We start from the raw sequence: 26996 nt of genomic DNA, 5'->3' as shown, positions 1-26996 counted from the left end.
TCATCATGGTGGTTTACTATCATCTGATAATCTGTCAAAGGTTGATCAATATTCATTAAGGCTTTGTCAACAAATTGATGTTTGAATTTTTTTTTAAATGAGAAAGAAAGGAAGAAATTGTCACTCCTTCATTGGAAACAGAATCACAGAACTTCAGACATGGGATACACTCCAAGAATCTTCTCATCCAACCTAAGTCTGAGCTAGAATAACCCCTTATGTCATAATATCCTCAGTGAATAGCCATCCAGATATTGCTTGAAGATATCAACTATTTTCTTGAAGACCAAAATTCCTGAGCACCTACTCATACACAATGATTAGTACCTTAGATACTTTAAGGAGGAGTATGGCAGGAAATAGTGTCACTTAGAGGAATATGGATTTAGAATTAGAAGAGTCTATAGAGGTTGTTGAGTCCTAGTCCCTTGTTATATAAGTGAGGAAACTGAGGCAAAGTGGTGAAATAACTTTCTCCAGGTCACACAGAGAATAAATATCTGAAGCAGTATACAAACCTATATCATCCTGACTTCAAGTCTAGCTACCCATAGTACTATGCTGATTTAGTTGCATATAAATAGCATATGCTTTATTGCATCAAAAAGTTAATTTAATTCTGGGGAAGTGTGTCTAATGATCATTTTGAGTAAGAATAATAAATGATATAAAACCTGTGTCTGCCCAAATAAAATGAAGGAAAAGACTAAATTATATATGTTCATATGGCATATAATATATAATAATAATAGTAGTAATAATAACTAAGGTGGGTAACCAAATGATGCTTTTTTTTTCTGTAGTGGCATCTATTTTCTCCATGTTGTGAGAACTTCTAATATCGACTCTTTGTCCATATGTAACATTTCTGTAAGTTTTTGTCTTAGAGAGTTGCCTGAGGATAATGAAAAGTTAAGAAATTCTTTGGGGTCACACAGTTAGTATATATCAGGGTTAAGATCTGAACTAAGCCTTCTTTATTCTAAAGCTGACCATACAGTCACACTGGTTTTCAAATTAGATAATTCTGGCAAAAACAAAATCCCACAATAAATCTCTCTTACTTTTTCCTTGAATTATTCAAATTATTTCAATGTTTTATTTTAGTTTGTCTAAAATAGCTGAAGAATTATGTGCCGTCTACTAACTCCATTTCCAAATTTAGAACATGGAAATGTTTACAATATGTCCAAGAATCATTTGAATAGATTGGCACTCCAGCAATTTGTCATTGATGCCAAAATTATAATGACTAGAAAAGCTTTTAATGCTGAACATATTCAGAGTGACCTAATGCTTTAAATATGGGCTTCTGGCATATTCACAAAGAAACAAAGAATAATTGCCATCAATAATACCTAACCCAATGTTGTGGAATAATTATAAGAGAAAATGTCAGCATATTGGTTAATTATTAGTTGTACTGTATCCCTTCTGAAATCAGATTAAAGACATTAGAGGTCAGACTATTGTGTTAATGAAATCACAGTTGTGTTTCTTATATGGTTTCCACATAAGAAATAATTAATCAAAGTCATCACTTCATTAGATTCCAGGTACACCAGGTCTAAACACCAACAGGTATTTCATTTTGCAAAGAAAATAATGTATTTAGCAAAATCTCTCTGGTGGAAAAAAATATTGTTTTGAATTCACATGGTTCTAATCTATCCTTATTTCCTTCTTTGGAAACAGTTTGGAGGGGCTTCTGAAGAGCTTTTCCCCTTCTCCCTATGTCTGAACATAATGTTGTATATAGAAAATGACCTTAAGAACCATGTTAACTTTCTAAGTTCTATTTTATCAATGGAAAATCTCTTCTTTCTACCAAATGCTATCTTGGTCTGGTGAATGTGTGAGAAACTTGTGTTTGATATCTGACCACATAGAACATTTTCAGAGTGGTCTGAGATAGTGTTGTTGATGTGGTAGTGGTAATGATGATAGTAACACTGGTAACTTTTTTTCAAACTTGATTGTCAGCTATGGGTGAATAGAATTTTTTTTTTCTTTTTCTTTTTCTGCTACACTGGAGCAATCTTCTGTTGGGTGGGGGCTGGTCAAGGATAGTGAGTTTTATAGCTTTCATGACCATTTATGGTTGGTAACCTCAATTGTTAGATCATGGTGTTAATGAACCCACATTTTTTAAGTCTGATAAGACTAGGCAGGTATATTTCATGGTCAAATAACTCTGCACCTCTTACCCTGGTTAAGCATTATAGGAATGTGTTGCATTGATTACTGAGGGGGCAGGGTAAAACATCAAAGCAAATTTATTACCATTATGGGAAAAATGTAGCTCAAAGCATATGATAGTGGGCTAGTGGCATCCAGTTAATATATAAAGAGAATATATAATTTGCTTATCACTAATTTTCTCTTGCTATAAACTGGGCCATGTGATTGAGGAAGGTTATATACTATAACAGTATTCAATGATAACACTTCCATCCTTCATTTATGTATTCACTCATCCATTCCACAAGCATTTACTCATAAGCTACTATTTGTCAGGCAAATAGAGTTGGATTCTGGGGATACAAGATAAAAATAAGCCCTCAAGGAACTTACATTCTCTTGGGTGGGACATGAACACAGGTAAGTCAATATAAAACAGATACAGCCCCAATACAAAGTTAATTTTAGGTTAAAGGAACAATTAAGGTGATTAGGAGAGATTTTGTATAGGAGAAACTTTGGAGCCTTGGAGAAAACTTTGGATTCTGTGAGGAAGAGGTGGAGAGGGAGACCATATCAGGCATGGGAAGAGGTTCCCCCTTCTGCCTGATCCGATGCCTCAAAGGCATAGAATTGACAGCTAGAATGATATGCAGGGACACAAGCAAGTTAACCTGTTTGACTGGTTCCTCAGAGCATCTGAAGGAAAAGTAGCAATGTGCAATGCACCTGGAAACCTAGGCTGTTGCCAGACCATAAAAGGTCTAAGATATCAAACACGAATTTGTATGAATTACAGGTTCCACCCCCTTCAATCCCCTCAAAATCCCTTTGTATTTATTTTGCATTTATTTTCCTAATTATCTCTCTCCCTTGGGCACTAGGTGTTTTAGTGGATAGTGCTGGGTCTGGAGTCAGGAAATCCTGACCTGGGACACTTAGGAGCTGTGTGACCTTGGACAAATCACTTAATCTATTTGCCTCAGTTTCCTCATCTGTAAGAAGGAAATGGCAAACCACCCCAGTATCTCTGCCAAGGTAACCCCAAATGGAGTCATGAAGAGTAGACTGAAATGACTAATCAATAAACTCTCTGTTACCTCCAAGATAAAATATGAAGTCCTTTGGTATGGAAAGCTCTTTACCATTTGACCATTTCCTATTTTTCTAATCTTCTTACATGCTACTTCCTTCCATACACACTGTATTATGGGCACATTGGTCCACCTGATGTCTTTCTCCTCTCTGTCTCTCTGTCTCTGTCTCTCTGTCTCTGTCTATCTCTGTCTGTCTCTGTCTTTCTGTCTGTCTCCCTCTGTCTCTGTCTGTCTGTCTCTCTTTCACACACACACACACACACACACACACACACACAGACTTCTATGCCTGGAATGGTTTCCCTTTCACTCCCAACCTCTTAAAATCTTTTTCTCACATGCTACCTTTTTTTTCCTCCAGGTGCTAATGCCTTCCTTGATAAGGTTATTTTCCATTTTCTTTGTATTTAACCATTTAAATATGTATGTATGTGTGTATGTATGTATTGTTTCCCCTTTAGAATGTAAACTCCTTAAGGAAGACATTTCCAACTTTTTCTTTGTATTTCCAGTGCATTTGGGAGGTACAGCACTTGTGATTTCATTGATTTAAGGAAATCCCTGAAGAAAAAACTCTTTTCCACTGTAGATCAGCAATTTATAATCTTCAAAAATGATCTGAGGGCATTGATTGATTAAGTGACCTGCCCGAGGTCATATTTTTTTTCCAAAGTGGATCAATGATAACATGAGCAATGTCTTGACTTGTGTATGAATTGGATTTAAGTAAAGCAGATTTGAACAAAGCTAATGGCAAGGCAAAAGTCAAAATGATGGTGATGGCCTGGGATAAACTTTATTTCTCTGATTTCTGACTAAGCTTAAGTGTTCCCTAGCACATGCTTCAGCATGACCATTGGAATAAATTTTCATCCATCCATTCTGCCCGGGGAAATCTTTACATTCTTAAATTAAGGTAGACACTCCCCTAATTCACCAAATGGTTTGAAACCTGTCAGTTACTCTTAACTTGCTTTAGCTCATCTGCAGAGATGGTTTCCCCAAGGTGTGCCTCCTGCTATACCTTGGAGCCACAGGTAAGAGTTGGATGAAGGTAGACACCAAACATGGATGAGCAGCCTTGAAAAGGACTTGGCAAGCCCTCACACCAGAGGTACCCCATATTCAGGGGCAGACATAGAAGTAGCTGGTAAACCTCAGGAGAGACTGGATATAGGCTGGCTCCTCCCATTCAGACACTAAAGAGGTAGACAAGATGCTTATTGTCATTTTTAAGATGGTGGCATCTATAGCTGAAGGAGAATCTTGACCTGGGTGAACTGAAGTTAAGTTTGTGTTTATTGAGAACAAAGTGAAATATGGAATTTCACATAAGCAATGTCAATTAGTAATGTTGTGAGGGTGCTGGTGGGGTTCCTTTAGATGCATCTTTGGAAGCCACACCTCAAAAGGAAGTAGAAAGAATTGGTTTTGTAAGACTTCCACTAATAATTGTAAAATTGCAAGGTTTCCCAGATGAAATTGTTGAGCTTTCTCCCTTAAACAGTGTTATCAAACTGGGATGGCTCCCCAAGACTCTAAAAAATTCTGACTTTTCTTCATCAGGAAATCCGGTTTCTTCACCAAGAGAAAAATGTAATTCATTCTTCACACATCAATGAACTATTCCCTTCCTTAATTTTTTTTACTATCCAAGTGTTTGAAAAGAGAAATACATGACTTCTATAAGTAAACTTTGTATTCTAACTAGCTGCTGGTGCTTATTTTAAACTCCAGATTTTACTTTGTTGGCTCCCAGCTTTACAAAGTTGTGAGAGATAGTATTTGTAAACAGGTCTTCCAGTCTCCGAGGTCGCCTTTCTATCCTCTATCCTACACTGTATACTTGTGCAGCACAGTGAATAGAGGGCTGGGCTTGGAGTCATCTGAAATTCAAATCCCAGCCTCAGATACTTGCTAGCTGTGTGACCCAGGACAAGTCACTTAACTTGTTTTCTTGACTTTTCTTAACTGTAAAATGGGAAATAACCCCCATATAGTATTGTTATGAGAATCAAATGAAATAATTTTTGTGAAAAGTGCTGTTCTGTAATAAAGGCTTATTTATTGCCTTTCCTTTAATAATTTTTTGTTCAATTGTGTGGAAGTTAACACCAATGATTTTATGATAGCGTTATAATGATGAATCTTCTGTACTATGTTTTTTTGGTCACTTAAAAATATTTTAGTTTCCTAATCTATAAAATGAGGATAATAATACCACCTAAGAAGATGGTTATTAGCAGTTAATTTGGTTACAGATGTAAGCAGTAAAGTGATATATGTGTTACGTATTATTATTATTATTATTATAATTTTTTTTGTTTTGTTTTTTAGGTTTTTGCAAGGCAAACGGGGTTAAGTGGTTTGCCCAAGGCCACACAGCTAGGTAATTATTAAGTGTCTGAGACCAGATTTGAACCCAGGTACTCCTGACTCCAAGGCCAGTGCTTTATCCACTATGCCACCTAGCCGCCCCTATTATTATAATTTTTGATGAAGCAAAATATGTGCTGGCAAACAGTAAGCACTAGATAAAATTTTATTTGCTTTTCTTCCCTTCCTTTCTTATCCTATATTTTTTTCTATGTATAGAGTTGGAGGTAGGATGGTATAGAAATAGAGGGGAGTGAAGAATTAGGTTCCATTACCTCTTGCATCATGCATGAGTTCATTGCCAATAGAAGCACATCCTGGATGCTTCATTAAGTGTTTTTTAAATTCAGTTGATTTAAATACATCTTGAGAAAGGATGAGAAAGTCATAAAGAACTCATACAAGCTGTTAAAACTTCAGCCATGACCTTCCAAGATATGTCATACTGATATTATAGGAAGAGTATTTTGTAGAGTTTATGAGTTTATGTATAGGTCCACCAATTGCACTCTTTCAATTTTATTGAAAAAGTATTTTCTTATTTAAATACTTTAAAATATTTAAGTTTATTTTGCAATGAGAAGAAATCTATTTTCTCTCTTTCCTATATCTCGTCTCCATGGGAAGAAAAGGAGAAACAATATCTTTATAAAAATGTGCAGAGTTAAACCAAAAGAATAAAGGGAGGGTCAAGTGTTAAGAGAGGCTGGGGGAAAGAAGTCACATTAATACATTGTTGGTGGAGCTGTGAATTGATCTAGTCATTTTGGAAAGCATTCTGGAACTCTGCCTCAAAAGTTACTAAACTGTGCATAAACTTTCATAAGATAATGGTCTTATACTCCAAATATATCAAGGAAAGAGGAACAGAATTCGTATGTATACAAATATTTATGGCAACTTAATATTCTTGTAGAAACAAAGAACTAGACTTAGGGTAGCCCATCAATTTGGAAATGGTTGAACATTTAATGGAATACTGTTCTGTCATAAAAAGTAATGAAAGTGAAACCTGGGAAGGCTTGTACAAAATGAGACAGAATCCATTTCTTCATTTTTAAATTTTTTGACATCTTTCTTGTACTGGTGATTCATTTTTGATTTTTGTTCTGCTGTCCGAAATCTTAAGAGTGAAAGTTAATTTCTTTTGTTTAATTTTGTTTTATATCTTTTGTCTCTGAAAGGAAACTGTTGCCAACTGGGTCATTAATGGCCATTTTGTGTGATCCAGAAACAAAAGATATGCCTATGCAAATATTCCATTGTAGGATGGGGAGCTGGGATGCCCTTTCACTGTTCACTGGCCCAAAAAGGAATAGTAGAGAAAAGAAAGCTTTTGAGACTTGTGAGAATAGAATTTTCTATGTGAAAGAACTACTGAAATAAAGAAGACCCCCATGTAACATCTAAGAGGAAGTTTTCTATTTACATGATATTATCAACCTTACTGAAACGTACAGCACTTGTAGATTAGTTAACTGCTCACAGACGTTGTGGGGAAGAGAGGTGATCTGTGCTCCTGTCAGGGTCCTGTAGAAAAATAAAATAGACACATTCTTTTATTCAAGGATTACATAATGGAATACTTGAGTCATGGAGGTTACAGCTAGCCAAAATCAAAGAAATGCATTGATTCTAGATAATATGAAGCAATTGAATTCATGGACTTACAGACTTTCCAGACTTCTTGTTCCTGTCAGATCAGGAAATTCGGTAATTTGTGAAGCACCATTCAAAGTCCTAAAGGGAAAGACACACTTTATGGTGATTAATGGAAAGAGTCTAGAAAGGCAAAATTTTTTATCAGAAAAATGGTCTCTGGCAGAAGTAAGAACCCACAGTGTTCTCAGTTCAGGTAAATGTTGAAAAGCAGATTTCCCAACAAGTTGGATTGGATTATCATAGAAGTGTCTGCCAAAAAAATAAAAATATGTTAAGTGTTAGTAGAAAGCTTCTACAGCAAACAAATGATAGCTTGAAATACCAACAAATGCATTATATCCATTAATATAATTTTGATTGCAATGTATCACATAACAAGAGACATTTTAGTGGAGAGGATAAAAAGTCAAACTTCAGGTTCAAATCTGCCCCTTACATGTTATGAACCAAGTCTATAAGTTGCCAGTGAACTGTTCATTGAAATTGTGATGAAATCACAAATCTTTCTAAAAACAAAAGTAACATAAAACAATTCTATTTACAAAGTGATAGGGGAATTTTGAAAGTTTAAATTTATATTTAGAGATTTTGGCAAAGCATTTTGTGCTATGTATAATTACAAATCTCTCAAGGCATGTTATTTGGAAATTGGACCTTGAATAGGGAAGACCTGGATTCCAGTTGTGTCTGAGACACTAGCTTTGTGATAGTGGGCAAGTCACTTAACCTCTATTTATCTCAGTTTCTTCATGTGAAAATAGAATTAGAAAAAAGCCTTAAATTTCCTTCTGGATAGTATCTATGATTCCAAGATAGTAAGATTAGATTTAGAATAGAGATGAAATGTAGAATAATGGAAAGTATCATTAAAGGCCGTAAGGCTTAATGCTGGCCTGGCTACTTATGCTAACTCTATGATCTTGAACAAATTCTTTCTGGGATTCAATTTCCTTGTCTGTAAAATGAGGCAGCTGGACCAGATGACTTTTAAGATTGTTTCCAGTTTTAAACCTATGCTGTAATGAAATAAAAGGACTCATTATTTTTTTATGTTTAAAAAAACGTATCATCATCTGTCTTCAACATGGGCCAAATGTCTACTAGGTGAAAGGAAATTCTAAATGGAGTTTTTGTGAAATGTTGGTGAAAGATGAAGGTCTTAATACACAAAAATAACATACCAAAATAAGTCATATTACAACAAAGTTCTAAGTAGTAACTAAAAATCTTTAGTTGTGTTGGAATTTTCCATGATTGAAATTTTTTTAGATACATGAGATAATGACTGGAATTTATTATTTTGTTATATAGAAGTTACTGTGATGGTATTTGTTAGAATTAGATGTAATCTGTCTAGTTAATAATCTAGCCCAGGTGGAGATATTGGCTGGCTTCACCAACTCTATAAACTGTAGGAGTTATAAGTCCTCATTAGGAGATATTATCAAGTCAAGAGAGTGATTAAAAATCAGCAATGTGACCCTTGAAGACAAATAAGTAAGGGGATGCCAATTTGTCTCCCATTCAAAGTGCTAGCATTTGTTAATGATGATTCTTAACATTTTTGTTGTTGTTTCATAAAGAAATCATTACCTTGGTAGAAGACAATCAATAGAGATATACACTATGAAAGTATATTTTTCTGAATTATGAAATAAGACAAATAAGACAATATTAACTGGCACAATGGGCTTGGTAGGCAGAATTCTTTTTGACTAACACCTCATGTGATTATGGATGATGGCAAATTTTAGGAGAACAAAAAGGATCTAAATCTCTAACAGTAGATAAACATAGTTGCCATTCAGTTATTTTTTCAGTTGTGTCCAATTCTTTATGACCCCCTTTCAGTATCTTGGCAGAGGTACTGCAGTGGTTTACCATTGCTTTCTCTAGGTCATTATGCAGATGAGGAAACTGAGGCAAACAGGGCTAAAGTGAATTACCCAGGGTCTCACAGCTAGTGAATCTTCCTTTCTTCGGATCTGGCATTGCATCCACTGAGTCACCTGGTTACCCAAAGTTAAGTCATTAACTTTCCACAACTCTGATATTGCTTTTCTTACCTCTGACAAGTTTCCCTTACTTGAATACTATAATACAGCACCCCCCCACGTGTGTGTCACTGGATGAAATTCTATTGGGGGACATTTTTCCATTACCATTATAGGTTTAACATATTTATTCTGCTTATGTTAGACTTATAGCATGTCCTTTATGATCATTTTTGACAGAGCATGTTATTCTTTTTTGTAAGTATACATATCCATATAAACTAATTAAATCCTTTCAGGAGATAGATGCCAGCATATATAAACATAGCCAGGCAAGCCTGGGCAGAAAACCAATGACTGCTTCAAAGTTAAAAGAAGTGGGTGGTTTGAATATCATGAGTACTGTTCTGGTTGACAACAGGTCAATGGTCTCTTGCTTCAGAGTGGGCTTTAGAATCACAGACTATACAAATGAAACACACTTCAACGTTCATCTTGTCCACCCCACACATGAAAGAGATTCCCACTTCATTACACCTGAATGGCTTTCCAGCTATTGCTCAAAGACCTCCAGGAAGGAATAAACCACCACTGCTCTAAGTACTTTTGCACAGTTCTAATCAATAAGGAAGCTCTGATCTCAAGCTTGAATTGGTCTCTTTGTATGGTCTACCAGCCATTCATGGTTCTGCCTTCTGGGGCTGAACAGAACAAAGTAAATCCTTCACATCCTTCAAAACTTGTGATCTTTTTGGCATTGAATCTTTTCCCCCAGTTCCTTTAATTAATTCTCATACATCCTGTACTCAGGCTCTTTCTCATTTCAATTGTGTAATCTAGACACTCTAGCTTATTAGATTGTAAGCTCCTTGATGGCAGGGACTTTTTTTTTTATCTCTCTTTGCATCCTCAGAACTTGTCTGCATATATACCTAAATGCTTACTTATTGACACCCTTATCAAGGTGCCTTTCATACTGCCATCTAAACAACATTAAACCATTTCAATCTCACTTCTATGCAATCACACCTCCTTCTATTTAGATATACTACCAGAAATAAACAACATGAACTATCCTAGAAGGTTCATTAAATTAAAAGAACACCTATATATGGTCACTTACATTGTTATAAGGGAAGGATTGCCCACAAATGCTCTTTCTGGTATTGATTTGATATTGTTGCTATGAAATCCCCTAGAAAGAAAAAAATTATAGTATGTACAGCATTAGTGTTGTGATGAAAATGGTCCAGTGATTTTTTCTTTTTGATATGTGGAAGCAATAAGCATTTTTTAAGGTTTTTTTTGTAAGGCAATGGGGTTAAGTGGCTTGCCCAAGGCCACACAGCCAGGTAATTATTAAATGTCTGAGGCCGCATTTGAACTCAGGTACTCCTGACTCCAGGGCTGGTGCTCTATTCACTGCAACACCTAGCTTCCCCACAATAAGCATTTCTAATGATAATGATTCACAAGTAGATTATGCAATTTTAAAATACAGCTTGCCCATTCAATTTCTATTTAATTCAATTCAACGGTCATTAAAGGGGGCCAAACACTATGTTTAGCCACAGGAGAGAAATTACTTTTAGATAGTTATTTTCCCTGACTTCATGAAGAGTTTTTGCCTTTTTTTTTGTTGTGTTGGGAAGTTGTTTCAAAATGGCAAATCCAAAAAAAAAGAGTTTCAGAAATATATATATATATATATATATATATATATATATATATATATATGTACATACATATATATATATATTACATGAGAGGATGTTACAGAGAAAGCTTCATTCAAGTCAAATAGACCTGCTAACTATATATTGTGGGTTTTTTTAGATTTTTTTTTTGGTAAGGCAAATGGGGTTAAGTGGCTTGCCCAAGGCCACACAGCTAGGTAATTATTAAGTGTCTGAGGCCGGATTTGAATCCAGGTACTCCTGACTCCAGGGCCGGTGCTCTATCCACTGTGCCACCTAGCTGCCCTAACTATATATTGTTAAATTTACTTGATCATCCATATCACATCTCTGGGTCTTTGAATAGTTGCATCTCAAATCTGGAATTAACTTCCTCATAATAATTAACAATTATAGTAATAGCTAACATTTAAATGATGCTTACTATTTGGCAGGTGTTCTAGGTGCTTTACAAATATTATCTCATTTGGCCCTCTCAACAGGCATGGAAAGAATATGCCATCTTTTACAGATGAAGCAATTGGTTAAGATTAAGTGACTTGTCCAAGGTCACACAGTTAGTGTCTGAGGAAGGAATTGAACTCAAGTCTTCCTGGCTGCACATTAGAATCCAATAAGCTTCTTTTAGAGAACAACTCAAGTGGCACCTAATGGATGAAACCTTTCCTGATGTCTCCTTCCTAACCACAATCAGCAACACTTGCTATATATGTTAATGTATCCTTATATATTAGCTTTTTTGTATACATATTGTAACATATTGTATACATATGTAACCTTCTTATCTTTGCTTCTATTATGCCAAGGTATTACCTAACATCTCTTAAACATTTAGCATTTGTTGTCTTAAATTAATGACTTGAATGAGGCTAATGGGGAAATGGATCCCTGGTTTCTATTTAATATTTATTTCTTAGGAAGAGTAAATGACATGAATTCCTTTTCCTTTTCTCCCTTTACTTCTTTTTCCTTTTTCATATTCATTCACTACTCAATGTTTAAAATTGTTTTGGTCTAAAACATTTTTAATATACTAGTAAAGAGTACTATAATCTAATATAGTAATAAAGTAGCATCTGGAGAAAGATTGAAACAGTAATGAACAAAGGTGAGAGAAGGTAGCAAAAGTTCTCAGTAGAAATATTTGTTTAGAACTAGACTTGGAATTAGAAAGATCTGAGTTTGAATCCTGCCTCAGATATTTACTAACTGTGTGACTCTGGGTATTCACTTAACTTCACTTATTCTCAGTTTACTCACTGTAGAATGGGGACAATAGCATTTTGTATTGTATGGTAGCTGTCAGGATCAAATAAGAGAATATATGTAAATCACTTTGTAAACTTTAAAGCATAATAGGAATAATTGCTATTATTATAAAAGGATTTAATTCATGGATGGCCCCATAAAGCCTCAATTCACTTCCTGGGGCATGAGAAAGTGAGCACCCCAGACTTCAAAGAGTTTACATCTAAGACTCCTAACAAATTCAGCATCTTCATAAATTCAGAAAAATTGACATGTGTGTATATATATACATATAAATTTTTTCTATCAATAATCCAAAGAAAATGGTACCTACTGATTATGTGCCTTTCCCCCTGAAATATAGATATAGATACCTACACATAAAAGTATAACATTTGTGTATATAAAAATACATAAGAATTTTGTGTGTGTGTGTGTGGGGGGGACTCTGAAAACTATTGGGGTGGGAAGGGAGACAAGAAAAGACTCAAATAAAGAGACGACATTTGAGATGAACCTCAAAGGAAATCAGATTCCCATAGATGGAGTTGAGGAAGGAGAGTTTTTTGTGCTCAGGGAAGTTTACTCAAAGAGAAGATGATAGGCAATGGATGCAGGATATACATATGAGGAGCAGCACATACATGGGTTTGACTGGAATGGAGAATGCATTATGAGAGAGTCATTGTTATTTGAAAATTGAGAAAGAGATACGTTGGAACAAGATTGCAAAGGACTTTACATGTCAAATCAAGATCTTGTAGTGACAATAAAGATGAGATCTGGCACCTGACCAAGTAGAGGGAAATGAAAGCAAGGTCACTCAGTCACTCATTGCACCATCTTGAACCATGCTGAGCCACCTGTCTCTTTCTTTCTTTCTTTCTTCCTTCCTTCCTTCCTTCCTTCCTTCCTTCCTTCCTTCCTTTCTTTCTTTCTTTCTTTCTTTCTTTCTTTCTTTCTTTCTTTCTTTCTTCCTTCCTTCCTTCCTTCCTTTCTTTCTTTCTTTCTTTCTTTCTTTCTTTCTTCCTTCCTTCCTTCCTTCCTTCCTTCCTTCCTTTCTTTCTTTCTTTCTTTCTTTCTTTCTTTCTTTCTTCCTTTCTTCCTTTCTTTCTTTCTTCCTTTCTTCCTTTCTTCCTTTCTCCTCCTCCTCCTCCTTCCAAGACAATTGGGGTTAAGTGACTTGCTCAAGGTCACACAGTTAAGTAAATATTTGTTGTCTGAGGTTAGATTTGAACTCAGGTCCACTTGACTCCAGGGTCAGTGCTCTATCCACTACACCACCTAGCTGCTCCCTATTGCCAGTCTTCTTGACTTATGCCTTGCCACCAGACTAAAAAAGTGAGACTGCTAAATGGTGAGCTCAGTCTCTTCATGTGCAAGTCAAGACAACACCTTCCTCTTCAAAATAAAGAACTACTACCACCACCACCACAAATAATAACAGTAAAGAGTCAAAGAGAGGCCAGCTTCTGGTTGCTATCCATGAGGAAGGCAGACTAATTTTATGTGAAAAAAAGTAAACGCTTTTGGTTCACAAATAAGGCATTAAGCAAAAAAAAAAAAAATCTTTGAGAATACACTTTATTCCATCCCACTTCCAATTCCCCCCCCACCTCCAAACCATCAGATGGGGATCATTTCTTCCTTATCTCATTGGAAGCTGGAAAAAAGAAGAAACTGACTGAAGTTACAGTATAGATATAGGGTAGCTCTCAGGAGGAATTTCCTGACAATAAGGAATAAACTTCAGAAGGAAAGAAAATTCCATCACCCCCAGAGATATGTAATAACATCACTTCTCATTTGTCTGGGACAAATTAGACCCAAAGGCAAGGGAATGGAGTAAATAGCATCTTGGGGTTCTTTTGAAAATCTTTGGCTAAATCATTCGTGTGGGAAATCTTCAGTTTCCCAGACCACATGTGATAGTGACTTTTCAGATTAAAGTTAAGCATTTAAGACAGCCACATATGAGATTTACTGATGACTGATCCGCTAGGGTTTTTCTTTTATTGTTTACTCTCTGCCCCCTCTCTTCACTAAAATAAACAAATAAATAGATAAATAAATACATGCATACATATTATGCCTGTGTATGTGAGTATATGTAGCTGTATTTTTGCATATATGTATATATGTATATGCATATGCATTTGTGTGTGTGTATATTTTTGTATATACATGTATCTATCACTCTGTATGTATGTATACACACATACTTTCCTAATTTCACTCAGGATCAAAAAAATGAAGCTCTTTGTATATTTATCTTATATAAGTACATTCTTAACATTAAGAATTGTCTTATTTTTAGCCATAAAGAAAATAAATTAAATTATAAAATAGAACATAAAAGGTTTTACAACTTTGAAACTTAGTTCAACATAAATTTAACCATGAAAATGCCCCTCAAATTGCTGAGTTTTCTTCAATATTCACTAGCACTGTCATCACCACCACTGCAAGAGAAATCTGTCAAATTCATTGAGCGAGAAAGAAGAACTTGAAAAGAAAACAAAGATTATATTCCAGGAAAAGACACATAACAATCAGTAGATGCTATTTTCTGTTGGCCATTTATAGAAGGAAAAAGACACATAATTTGAAGTGTCTGTTTTTTATATTATGAAGTTACTTAATTTTCTTGGAATAGTTATAATATCATCACAAGAAAGTTATTAACATCTTATAATAAATTCTCCTCATGAAGGTTGAGTCAATACTTACAACTCTTTGAGACTTGAGAGTGTCCTGATTGCAGTGGGGAACTCATCTAGATTGTTGTAATTTAAATCTCTGTGAAAATAAACAGATCATAGTTTTTGACTTTCCACTTACAAAATAATGCAGAATGTGCTTATTTTAAGTAGAGTTTTTCTCAATAGTTATAGTGCATATTTTCATTAATGTCAGAGATTTTTCATCAATTTTATCTGCATTAAAATCAATTGATATGAGATAATTCAATTCAACAGAAACACCAAATAAGACTTATTTATTGTTTCCAGATCTCCTCAAAAGTCCTCTTCTGATATCTCATTATGGTGTGGAATATTTCTGAGTTAATGAAGACTAAACCAGTAGGATTATATAAGTGAGGAAAGGTTTAAGTACAGGCCCATAAAACAACTTTGTTCAATATTGTTAAGTTTATCACAGAAGGTTAATTGTTATGTAATTAATTATTTTCACCATACTAATTTATGAGATAGACAAAAGCATTAAATGGTACTCGATCATATACATCTCTCTTCTGTTGTTGCAATGATGGTAGTTGAAAGGAGATAAAGGGGGAAATAGATGCTAAGGATCACACAATTCTTGATTGTGAATATTCATTTAATTATTGGTACTTTTAATCTAGGATGCAAAGTTTAATAATTTGATATTCTCTTAAAAGAACTGAACCACATCCAAACTGGGATCTTTCTCTTGAATAAAATCAAAAGATAAAAATAAGTTGTAGATAAGTGGAAGAATGGTTCACAGATAAATAAAAGAGTTGTTGGGTGTGATTTATCTTTTATAGGCTTTTTTAAAAGCATCAAGATGCACCATTTCATGGAATATTTGGTCATCTCAAATGAGGATAAATATCACCATGAAGATACTTGAAGCATCTGTATTATGGTCTATTGAAGGGAATGAGGAAATACAGAATTCAACAGGATCCTCTAAAGACTAGATAGGTAAGGTAGATAGGTAACTTTCTAATGTAATGAAAGAAGATAGTAAAAATTATGTCAAAAATACTTGTGTTCAAGAAATGAAAAAGATCACATGCTTGTTGATTACTGGGGAACTTTACTCCTATACATTATGAATCATTTTCTTTTTTACATTTATTTGTATATTTTTCTAAATGACATGCAAACAAAAAATTTTAGTATTCATTTTTAAAAATTTTGAGTTCCAAATTCTCTCCTTTCATCCATCCCCTCCCCCTTCTTAAGAAGTCAAGAAATATGAATCTGTGTGTGTGTGTGTGTGTGTGTGTGTGTGTGTGTGTGTGTAAGATATCTTAGAATACTAGAAGTGGACTCCTAATAAATGCAGTGTTTAAGCAGAGTCTTGAAGTCTGAGAGACAGAGGTGAGGGAGGAAAACATTCCAAGCATAGGAACAGCTACTACAAAATCATGGATGTATGAGGTATAGCAAGTACAGCACTGTCAATCAATTTTAGAAGGTATGGAGGGGAATAGAGTATAAGGATACTGGAAAGATAGGAAGGCACTAGGTTATAAAGAGATTTATATGTCTAATTAAGGAGTTTATATTTGATTTTTGAGGTAATAGTTACTGCAATTTATTAAGTAGTGGGAATGACAAGGTCAGATATATGCTTTAGAAAATCACTTTAGCAGCTATGTGGAGGATGAGGAGACACTTTAGGCAAGAAGACTAATTAGGAGGCAATTGTAATAATCCAGACAAGAATGAAGAGAGTCAGAACTAGGACAGAGATTGTGTGGGTAGAGAGAAGAGAACATATATACTAGATTCTGGAAAGGTAAAAATGATAAAATTCAACAACTGATTATAAATATGAGGTGATTGACATTGAGGAGTAGAGAATGACTCTGAAGCTGTAAATATGATAGACTAGGGGGATGATATTTTCTTCTACAGTGATAGGGAAGTTTTCAAGACAATTGCTTTGGATTATAATGAATTTTAATTTGCAAGGCAAATGGGTTTAAGTGGCTTGCCCAAAGCCACACAGCTAGGTAATTATTAAGTGTCTGAGATGGGATTTGAACCCAGGTACTCCTGACTCCAGGGCCGGTGCTTTATCCACTACGCCACCTAGCCTCCCCTGACAATTGCTTTGGAAGAAAAGATTGCTTCTCTTTTGGACATGGTGATTTCACTTGCCTATGGGACATCCAATTTGAAATATCAGACATTTGGCAATGCTGTATGAGTGCTCAGTAGAGAGATAAGAACTGAATATATAGATTTGGGAATCATCTATAAAGAGATGATCATTGAACTCTTGGGGAGTTCATGTGATCATTGAGCAAGGGAGTTTAGAGAGAAAACAGAAGAGGGTCTAGGACAGAACCTTGGGGAATAGTCAACAAGAATGACATGAATGAAGATCCTAGAGGGGAGATTGAGAAGGAGGTAGGAGAATCAAGGCAGAAATGTCACAAAACTCCAGAGAAGAGAACATTCAGAAAAAGAATATGGTCATCAGTGTCTATGACCACAAAGAGGTCAAGAAGGTTGAGAACTGAGAAAAGGCAATTTAAACATTATTGAAAATTTGGGGAAAATGAGTTTAGGTTGAATGAGGAAGGTTTAGAAAACGGTGTGAGAAAAGGATATGGAGACATTGCCTATAGTTTTTTCCAAGGAGTTTATATAAAAATCAGAGAAGACATATTAGGATGAAAGTTAGCAGAGAAGGGAGAATGAAGTGAGGGTTTTTTTTTAAAAGATGGGAGAGAGGTGGGTTATTTTTTAGGCAGAAGAAAAGAAGAAATTGAATCTTAGAGAATGGGGATGATAGTGGGGTTATCTGTCAGAGAAGATAGGTAAGGCTGGGATCAGAGGTTTTTAATAGTGGGATCAAGTTTAGAAGGAGAAGAGTCATTTATTCATCAGACTTTTGCTTCAGCTAATTTTTTCATTTTTTTTAGGTTTTTTGCAAGGCAAATGGGGTTAAGTGGCTTGCCCAAGGCCACACAGCTAGGTAATTATTAAGTGTTTGAGGCCAGATTTGAACCCAGGTACTCCTGACTCCAGGTCTGGTGCTTTATCCACTATGCCACCTAGCTGCCCCTCAGCTAATTTTTTCCAAGGAGGGCAACAGTGTCTTTATTTTAGTACATTTTCCATTTTTAATGGCTTGTAATTTGCTTGAACAGGTTATGTTTCAATTTCTGTAGCTTAATGAACTACATACTTCTCATCTTTATCCTTCTTTTTAAGTTAGTGTTGACTTTAACCTTTTTCCTGCTGTACCCAAGTTGATGGTTTTTAAATAGTTAGACAATTTTGGATCAGAACTATGGAAATGATGATGAATCAGGGCTCAGCAGGGTCATAGGTTGGTTGAGAGGTAAGATCAGCGTTATATGACAAAGTTTAGACTGAGTAAGGAGATTTTTATCCTGAGCACTAACTCCTTAAATACAACAGGTATTTCTCATAGGTTTTTGAATTCATATCATAAAATATCCTTTGAAGGAAATGAGAATATTTAGTTTGGTAAAGGGAAGACTGGGGGATGAGTAATAGGAGATCATTTTCAAGTATTTGATGGATTGCATGTAGTGAGGAAGAAGAGTTAGAATACTGCCTGGTTTCAGAGATAAAACTAGAAGCAATGGATAGAAGTTGTAGAGAGGTGACTTTAGACTGAATAAGGGCAAATTTGGGCAGTTAGAGTGGCATAGTGGATGGAATCAGGAAATCTCATCTTCCTGAGTTCAGATCTGACCTGCATGGGTGACTCTGGGTAAGTCACTTAATCCTGTTTTCCTCTGTCTCCTCATTTGTAAAATGAGCTGGAGAAGGAAATGGCAAACCATTCTAGTATCTTTGTCAAGAAAACTCCAAATGGAGTCCTGGAGAGTAGGGCAGGATTGAAACAGGTAGCAACAATGACAACAAAAGGGCAAACTTCCTAATGATTAAAGCTCTCCTCAGATAGAGCTATACAAGGAGAGACACCATAGTTTTGGATAAGGAGCCTGCATCAGAGTCAGGATGACCTAGGTTCACCATGTCCTATGTCTGATCCTGTACAAATCATTTAACTTCTTGTTATCTCCAGGCAGTTTCAGAAGACTACAAGTTGCAAAATAGGTGCTGGTATCTATTGATAAAGAGGTTTTCATTCTTGAGAATTCCCCACATCAATGAAGTCACAGATCTGGTTTTGACAAAAATAGAATGGAATTCCTTTGGCAAATAGTGGGTTCTCTTTTCTCTGAAATCTAAATAACTCCCTATTGGGGATCTCATAGAGGGGAGTTCTTTTTCAGGTAAGATTGAACCAGATGATCATTAAGGTAGCTTTCAGCTGAAATTCTGTGACTCCAGGATTGTCTTGGAATTGGTGGTATCTCTAATCAATGGAAACCTATTCCAGTACAGTTTTTTTTGGACTTTGACGCTTTTTGATCAACCATCATTGCCTGCCTATTTCACACCTGACCTCCTTGATTCTTGTCCCCATGACCATGTACTGTGATTCTTTATTATCTGGCTTCTAAAATTTGCTGAGGATGATCTAACTATCTTTTATAGTAACTGGAATTTCTTTCTTTCTTTCTTTCTTTCTTTCTTTCTTTCTTTCTTTCTTTCTTTCTTTCTTTCTTTTTTCTTTCTTTCTTCTTTGCTTTTTTCAAGGCAATGGGGTTAAGTGACTTGCCCGAGGTCACACAGCTAGGTAATTAAGGTTGGATTTGAACTCAGGTCCTCCTGACTCCAAGACTGATGCTCTATCCACTGCACCACCTAGCTGGCCCCTGAAGTTTCCGCTTTTAAGGAGAATATACATCTCATTCTTTAAGAAGTATTCAGGCTGTCCATTTGTCACACTACCCTTTTAAAATGACTGAATGATTTAATTTTCCAGTTATGCATATCTTTTATGATATCTTTCCCAAAATTCCTAGCACCAAGTCATCATTGGTAACATACTTCAGATCTCCTTTTATACCTATAATCTATCATTCTATTCATTGTCCTTTGGCAATGGAAAAATTTGGCAGTGATCATCTGAGAAAGATATCCTCAGGCTTCCCACTTCCACTCACAATTTAACATGCTTTCCAGACTTAATATACCTTTCTTCTATAGTTTGATAAAAGAAAATAATTGTCTCAGTCTTTGAGAATGGCAGATTTCCCAGATGATTCAGGAAAGCCTTTTGGTCAGTTAATCAGACGTGGTTGGATGTTCCTTCATAGAGAAGGATTGCTAGTTAATTTACAAAGAGAGCTAGCTAATCTGACGGAGTCCAACATGAATCATGATTCACATTTGTCTGGTACAAACCATCACTAAGCCACATGGCAGGCAGGAAATAATGTTGGTTGTAGACATAAATTTCCTTCCTGTTGGTAAATCCCTCCAGATGCTATGTTTTGATTAAATAAGGCTTGGGCCCTTATAAATTACTTGATTTCTAGAAGGGGGTAGGGTGGAAGGAAATAGTACTTTGGAAGAACCATAGCACCTATTAACATATCTTCTACAGACTACAAATAAGAAATTCTTGCCCCAATGATATGGGAAAGAGAAGAGAAAGGGAAGGAGAAGAGAAAAGAACACTCATGTATTAAGTGCCCACTGTGTACCAGATACTATTTTGCAAATGTCTTAATATTTCATTTTATCCCAAATATTATTATTGTGAAGTCTTAGGGTCTTGCTTCCCAGACACAAGTCATCATGGGCCCCTCAATAAGTTCTTTGTGTGTAAAGAAAAAAGAGAATTAAGTAATAGAGATCACTACTGAAATTTAAATTGCTTCAATTCTTGTTAATGAAGCCAGGAATCCTGAACTTGGCTCAGAAGCATAGGAATTAACGTATTAATTTATGATTTCCAAGATTCCTGGCTCTTCCTTATGTGAATTAGTAGAGCATTCTAATTATTCTTAAAACATGATGGTTCCACCCTCTTGATACCTGAGAGGAATCCCTTTTTTTGATTCTTTAAGGTGATCCATTACGGCTTCCAAAAAATCAGCCAACATGGATGACTCCCTCACAAAAAGCATTTGTGGAAGAAACTAGAGTTAATCACAAGCATATTCCTCCTAGATTGTAGGTTGAACTAGACTGCATATGAATGGATCCCAAAGTGTTGATGGAAGCTGTCATCTTTTCCATTTATGACTTCAATCAATAATGTAGTCTATTACCAATCTTTCTTTTCTTTTCTTTTTTTTTTTTTGGCAAATAAATTTTAGGTAGTTGCTATGTCCACAACCTAAAGACACATTCTCCTTCCCTCCCACCTGAGGACCTAAAGGTTAATACTTCTTCAACTGCAATTGATCTCAAGACTTGAAGGAAATAAAAAAGTAGGTTTTTCCACTCTCCCATATGGGAATACTGGTTAGTAACATAAGCAAACACAGCACCCAAAATGGGACAACAAGGAATATTTTTAATATTACTCTTCATAAATGTTTATGTGGTTAAAGCCAGACAATTCCATCTGCCACCATCCATAAATTATTTATTTTATAAAACAACAAATCATAAGAGGTAGACTAGCCAGTGGACCAGCTTTGGAATCATAAGATCAAGTCATGCCTCTGATACATATTGGTTCTTTGACCTGGGGCAAGTCAATACCTCAAGCAAATCCCTAAGATTGACACTCTTAAACTAGGTGTTGTACTGCATTGGTGGAGGAAGTTTTCCCATGCAGAGTTTCATCCACAGATGAATTCTTGTATATCCACAAAAAAAGCCAAATCTTATATATCCTAATGAAGACTCCAAGTCTTTGGTAGATGGTGATACTCAGGGGATATAATTTTCAAATCTTGCCTAGGGCACACAAATAACAAATACTTTATTTCCATTTTACTCCTCAAAAGTTAGGGAGCCCTAGCATGGATGATAGGGTGACTGGGTCTAGTACCTTTTTCACTATGTTAGTCGATTTAGAACTGCTTAGAAGTCAGAGGTTATCTGCTATGTGGTTATCATTCTCAGTATTATATAAAAATATATAACAAACAAAACTCTTTGTAAATGGTTAGTTGTTCTTGAGCTATTCATTATTATTAAAATTATTATTTTGCAATATACCTCTGATCTAAAGGTCCTAACTGATTTTCCATAGTCTTGAATTTTTTCTTAATTTGGATACTAAATTCCTTGGTATGACTTCTTGGCCATTACTAGTTTTCTTAGAGTCATGGGTTTGATATTTTCTCTCCTCTCTTCTTCTTTTGTAAAGTAATCTGAACTGAGCTCAGTAATAACAAACCCAAGGGATGACATTGAATCGATCACTTAAAATAAATTTTTTTCTAATCAGACAGCGATTGGCACATAGTAGAGGTTAATAAATGTTTTTGAACTAAATGATTCACAATAGTGTGACTTGTTTTATGTAATGCACTCTCTAATATGTTTATTATTTTTCCACTTTAAATTTTTAGTCCTCTAAATCTGTTAAGTTTTTAAAGAAAGAAGTGTGTGTGTGTGTGTGTGTGTGTGTGTGTGTGTGTATTTGTTATAATCTTTGTAAACAACACACTCATGACCAAAAAGCACGTTTTGGTTCAGAATATTAATGAAAACACTGAAAAAGGGAAACAATTAAGAGGTCAACTTACAAAGTCTCTAGGCTGTGGAGCCCATCAAAGCATTTCTTTCCCAGGGAGTCGATCTTATTGTTATGGAGATGTCTGTAGGAGAACATTAAGGACACAGTCAGGGGAGCACATTGAACATAGAGGACTTAGGCAAAACATTTTGATTGGTAAAATAAAAAGAAAATACATATGAATAATGCTTTGCAAAAAAAAAAAGCCAGAGTGAGAACCTGTATTTTTTCTTTCAAACATAAACACACAGTTGATGCTGTGTGTTGATGCCTTGGTTTTAAATTTAGTAGGTAGACATTGATTTTTTTTTTGAGTTGGAAGGTCAGAAAATACATAATGAGAATACACAAGCATCATACGGGTCAACTAGAAATCCTATTAGGTTGCTTGGGCCCCAAAACCAGAGATGTAGTTTTGGGAAGGAGAATTCAGAGAATTTGCCTTGACTTGATGGCTTTCTTGCCATTGCTAAATCCAAATTCTTTGAAGACAGGACCTAAAGGGCAGTAGGGCAGTAAAGCTAGGTCTGATGGTTTTGTCCTTTGTTCACAAAGAAGATCATGTCATCTGGGAGGTGATGCAACGACATGCATGGGAATTGGATTTGAGTGAGGGAGGGGCTGTGCTAAGTCATCAGCCTCCCTTTCTCCTCCAGAGTCTTCTGGGCCCTGGATGGGAGGAAATCAGGAAGTGAAGTGACTTACCCAAGGTCACATAACTTATTAGTACCAAATATCTGAGGCTGGATTTTAACTCAGGTCCTCCTGAATCTAGAACAGGTGCTCTGCACCACTTATCTACCCTTTATAGATAAGGAAACTGAAGCCTTTCCCTAAACCCTCAGGAGATCATTAGATCAAAAATACATTTCTGTATCAATATCAAGACACCTTGTATAGATAGATTAGATCTGTTGTCCAAGGAGATCAGCAATCTTAATATTTTGGAGGTATGGAATAACCACATACCCATCTAGTGGATCAGACTGGCATACTAAAGAAGTCATAGATTGGATCCATAGAGAAATCAGTTGGTAGGCTTTCATTCTATAGTGAAATACTAAATTCCTAACATGAATTTTGGAAATTGGTCACAAGGTGATCTGTGTAGAGACATATGGAAGGATCTATATTAATCTATCACCATCATTGGAATGCAGGTCCTACCAATCAATCAATGAATAGATGAATCAATAAGCAATTACTATGTAGCAGGTAATACACTAGATATTGGGTATACAAATACAAAAATGAAGCATTTCTTATCCTCAAGGGATAATGAGTTAGTATCATCTTTATTTTTTGCAGGATATATTAGATATTTTTAAATGGGGCCATATATGTAAAGCGCTTTGCAATCACTATGGAAGCCAGATTACATGATAAAAATGATGATAAATTGCTCATCCTATGAGATGGCTTCATTTTCTAAAAAATTTATTAGTGCTTCATGTGAGGTTAAGCAACTTTTATTTTCCTGAACCTATATTCCATTTTACATTTTGTATGTGTGTGTGTGTGTGTGTGTGTGTGTGTGTGTGTGTGTGTGTGTCTGTTTCTGTGTCTGTGTGTGTGTTTCCCAGCGAGTCAATCCTATTGTTATGGAGATTGTATTAGCACACTGTCTATCACATAGTAGGAATTTTATAAATGATTGTAATGATTGTAATTTTGGTATCAAGGTATGTAGCAAGGAATATCCCACAAATCGTCTTTCAAAGACAATCTAGCTAAGGGAAGGGATATAGAGTAAATGTACTGTGCCACCCAGATGACTAGTCTGACCTAACTTGGGTCATTTTAGTAGTCTGAGGGCAAGTCCCTGTTGCCCTTCAGTTACCTGTCTGATATTCACTATCCACACAGCTCTTAATGTAAGACCATTTATTTTTATAAATGCTATTTGAGAAAATATTGAATTAAATAAGAAAATTGATCCATTTATCTCAGAAAAAAGAACTCTTAAATAATACAAGTACATTGAATATAGTATGTACTCACATATTTGAATGATTTATTGATTAATAAGAAAAAGAGATTTGAATTTTTTATAAATTATGACAAACATGGATATTAAATAAACAGACTATTTATAAATCACTCCATATTTTCTGACTGGGAGGGGGGAATTTCCTGATCAAAACTTGAGAATTCTGCATTTTAAAGTCTGTGTTATGTAGTGAAATCCAAAAGCTTTCTTCTTTAAAAAAATTCAATAAAACTTACAGTACTACCAAACTGGAGAGGTTTCCAAAGGCATAGTCTGGTATGTGCTGTATTTTGTTCAGAGCTAAGGTCATGGCCTGCAATGTTGATAAACTTCTAAAAGCCTGGACAGGAATTTCAGTCAAAGAATTGTCGTCTAGCCACAGGTGTCTCAGGGAAAGTAGGCCATTAAAGCAGTTGGGTGGGACGTAGTTGATTTGGTTGGCATCCAATCGCCTTCGAAAGAAAAGAAAGCAAAATGTTAGCAGAAACAAGGCGACAAACTTCTTTGAGATATGGTAATGGACTGATGATCCAAGTGTGTGTAAAAGAAGGCTTTGCTCTGTCATTGTTCTTTGGTCCCAGAGTCTTCAGATAACTAGAATTTACATATTTGATTGACTAATGGGAAAAAGGAATTTGGACTTTTGTTATAAATTGAAACAAAAAAGGGAATTACATAAACCATTTACAAACCACTCTGCAGTATGGTATTTTTTCTTATTCTCTTGCATTTTTCATCTATTCAATAAGATGAACTCTTAGGGTCTTACCAACTAAACAATTTAGATTCTAGAATTCTCTTAGACTACCAGTCAAGTTGTATCTGAAGTTCAAATCAATTTTCTTGGGGCAGCTAGGTGGTGCAGTGGATAGAGCACCGGCCCCCTGGAGTCAGGTGTACCTGAGTTCAAATCTGGCCTCAGACACTTAATGGTTACCTACCTGTGTGGCCCTGGACAAGCCACTTAACCCTATTTTCCTGGCAAAAACCTTAAAAAAAAACAACCATGAAACAAACTAATTTTCTTTTTATGGTATTTAGTTAGTATGCTTTTTTTTAGGTTTTTGCAAGGCAATGGTGTTAAGTGGCTTGCCCAAGGCCACACAGCTAGGTAATTATTAAATGTCTGAGTCTGGATTTGGACTCAGGTACTCCTGACTACAGGGGGCCGGTGGTCTATCCACTGCATCACCTAGCTGCTCCTGTATGGTTTTTTTTTTTAATTTTTTTATTTATTGAAGGCAATGGAGTTAAGTGACTTGCCCAAGGTCATACAGCTAGGCAATTATTAAGTGAGGTCACATTTGAACTCAAGTCCTCCTGACTTCAGGGCCAGTCATCTATCCAATGTGCCACCTAGCTCAGTATGCTTTTCACTGGGAGGAAGTCATCACTTCAGAAGCTTGAGGTTTCAGGACTGCTGACCTTTCAGCTTTCCTTCAGGAAACCAAGAGCTAGGTCTACAATATAAAATATTAGGATTTTTTTTAGGCTTTTGCAAGGCAAACGGGGTTAAGTGGCTTGCCCAAGGCCACACAGCTAGGTAATTATTAAGTGTCTGAGGTCGGATTGAACCCAGGTACTCCTGACTCCAAGGCCGGTGCTTTATCCACTATGCCACCTAGCCACCCCCTACAATATAAAATAAATGCTTATCTCTTAACCATAAATTAAAGACATATTGGTACAATGGAAAGATTATTGGTTTGAAGTCAGAGTAAATGGGTATAAATCTTGACTCTGATGTGTTCAAATCCTCTCCCTGGATGATCTTGGATAGGTAATTTATCATTTCTGGATCTTAGATCCCTCATCTGGAAAATAAGGTGGGGTTGAACTAACTTAGAAGAATCAAATATGTGGCCATTAGAGCCCACAAAATGCCCATGAGTTGCCAGAAACAGATTAAAATGTAAACTTGAAAATGTTTAACAAATGAAATTAAAACTAAGTCAATATATGGGAGAGGATGGGGCGGATAGGTGGCGTAGTGGATAAAGCACTGGCCTTGGAGTCAGGAGTACCTGGGTTCAAATCCGGTCTCAGACACTTAATAATTACCTAGCTGTGTGGCCTTGGGCAAGCCACTTAATCCCATTTGCCTTGCAAAAACCTAAATATATATATATATATATGTATACATATATATATGTATATATATATATATAGGAGAGGAAGACCCTTATATATATAATTTAAAAAAACCAAATTCCAAAATGTCTCCTTCCCTCCCTCACCACCCCATACTAGAGAAGGTTGTCATTTGACACACATATATAAACATATGTCAAAACATACTATGCATTCTTCTGTTTATCCTTTCTTTCTCTGGAGGTGGATAGTATTTTCTTTCATAGGTCCTTTGTAGTTGATTTGAGTATTTATACTACTCATAATTTCTTGATTATTTATAGTTGTTCTTTGAACAATATTGTTG

General features: G+C 35.6%; 1 protein-coding gene across 1 annotated transcript in view; it reads right to left on the bottom strand.

The window, feature by feature from the left end:
* Positions 1–26996, bottom strand: part of LGR5 (leucine rich repeat containing G protein-coupled receptor 5) — a 188999-nt gene that overhangs the window by 25166 nt on the left and 136837 nt on the right. The window contains exons 5-11 of the mRNA XM_074226155.1: positions 24796–25011; positions 22580–22651; positions 14986–15054; positions 10434–10505; positions 7494–7565; positions 7326–7394; positions 7113–7184 (exon numbers count right to left, since the gene is read on the bottom strand). Coding sequence (XP_074082256.1) covers positions 7113–7184; positions 7326–7394; positions 7494–7565; positions 10434–10505; positions 14986–15054; positions 22580–22651; positions 24796–25011 — 642 coding nt within the window. The remainder of the gene's footprint in view (positions 1–7112; positions 7185–7325; positions 7395–7493; positions 7566–10433; positions 10506–14985; positions 15055–22579; positions 22652–24795; positions 25012–26996) is intronic.

The sequence above is a fragment of the Macrotis lagotis genome, chromosome 2 (assembly GCF_037893015.1).
Source record: "Macrotis lagotis isolate mMagLag1 chromosome 2, bilby.v1.9.chrom.fasta, whole genome shotgun sequence".
NCBI lineage: Eukaryota > Metazoa > Chordata > Mammalia > Peramelemorphia > Peramelidae > Macrotis > Macrotis lagotis.
This window is presented reverse-complemented; position numbering and strand designations above follow the sequence as displayed.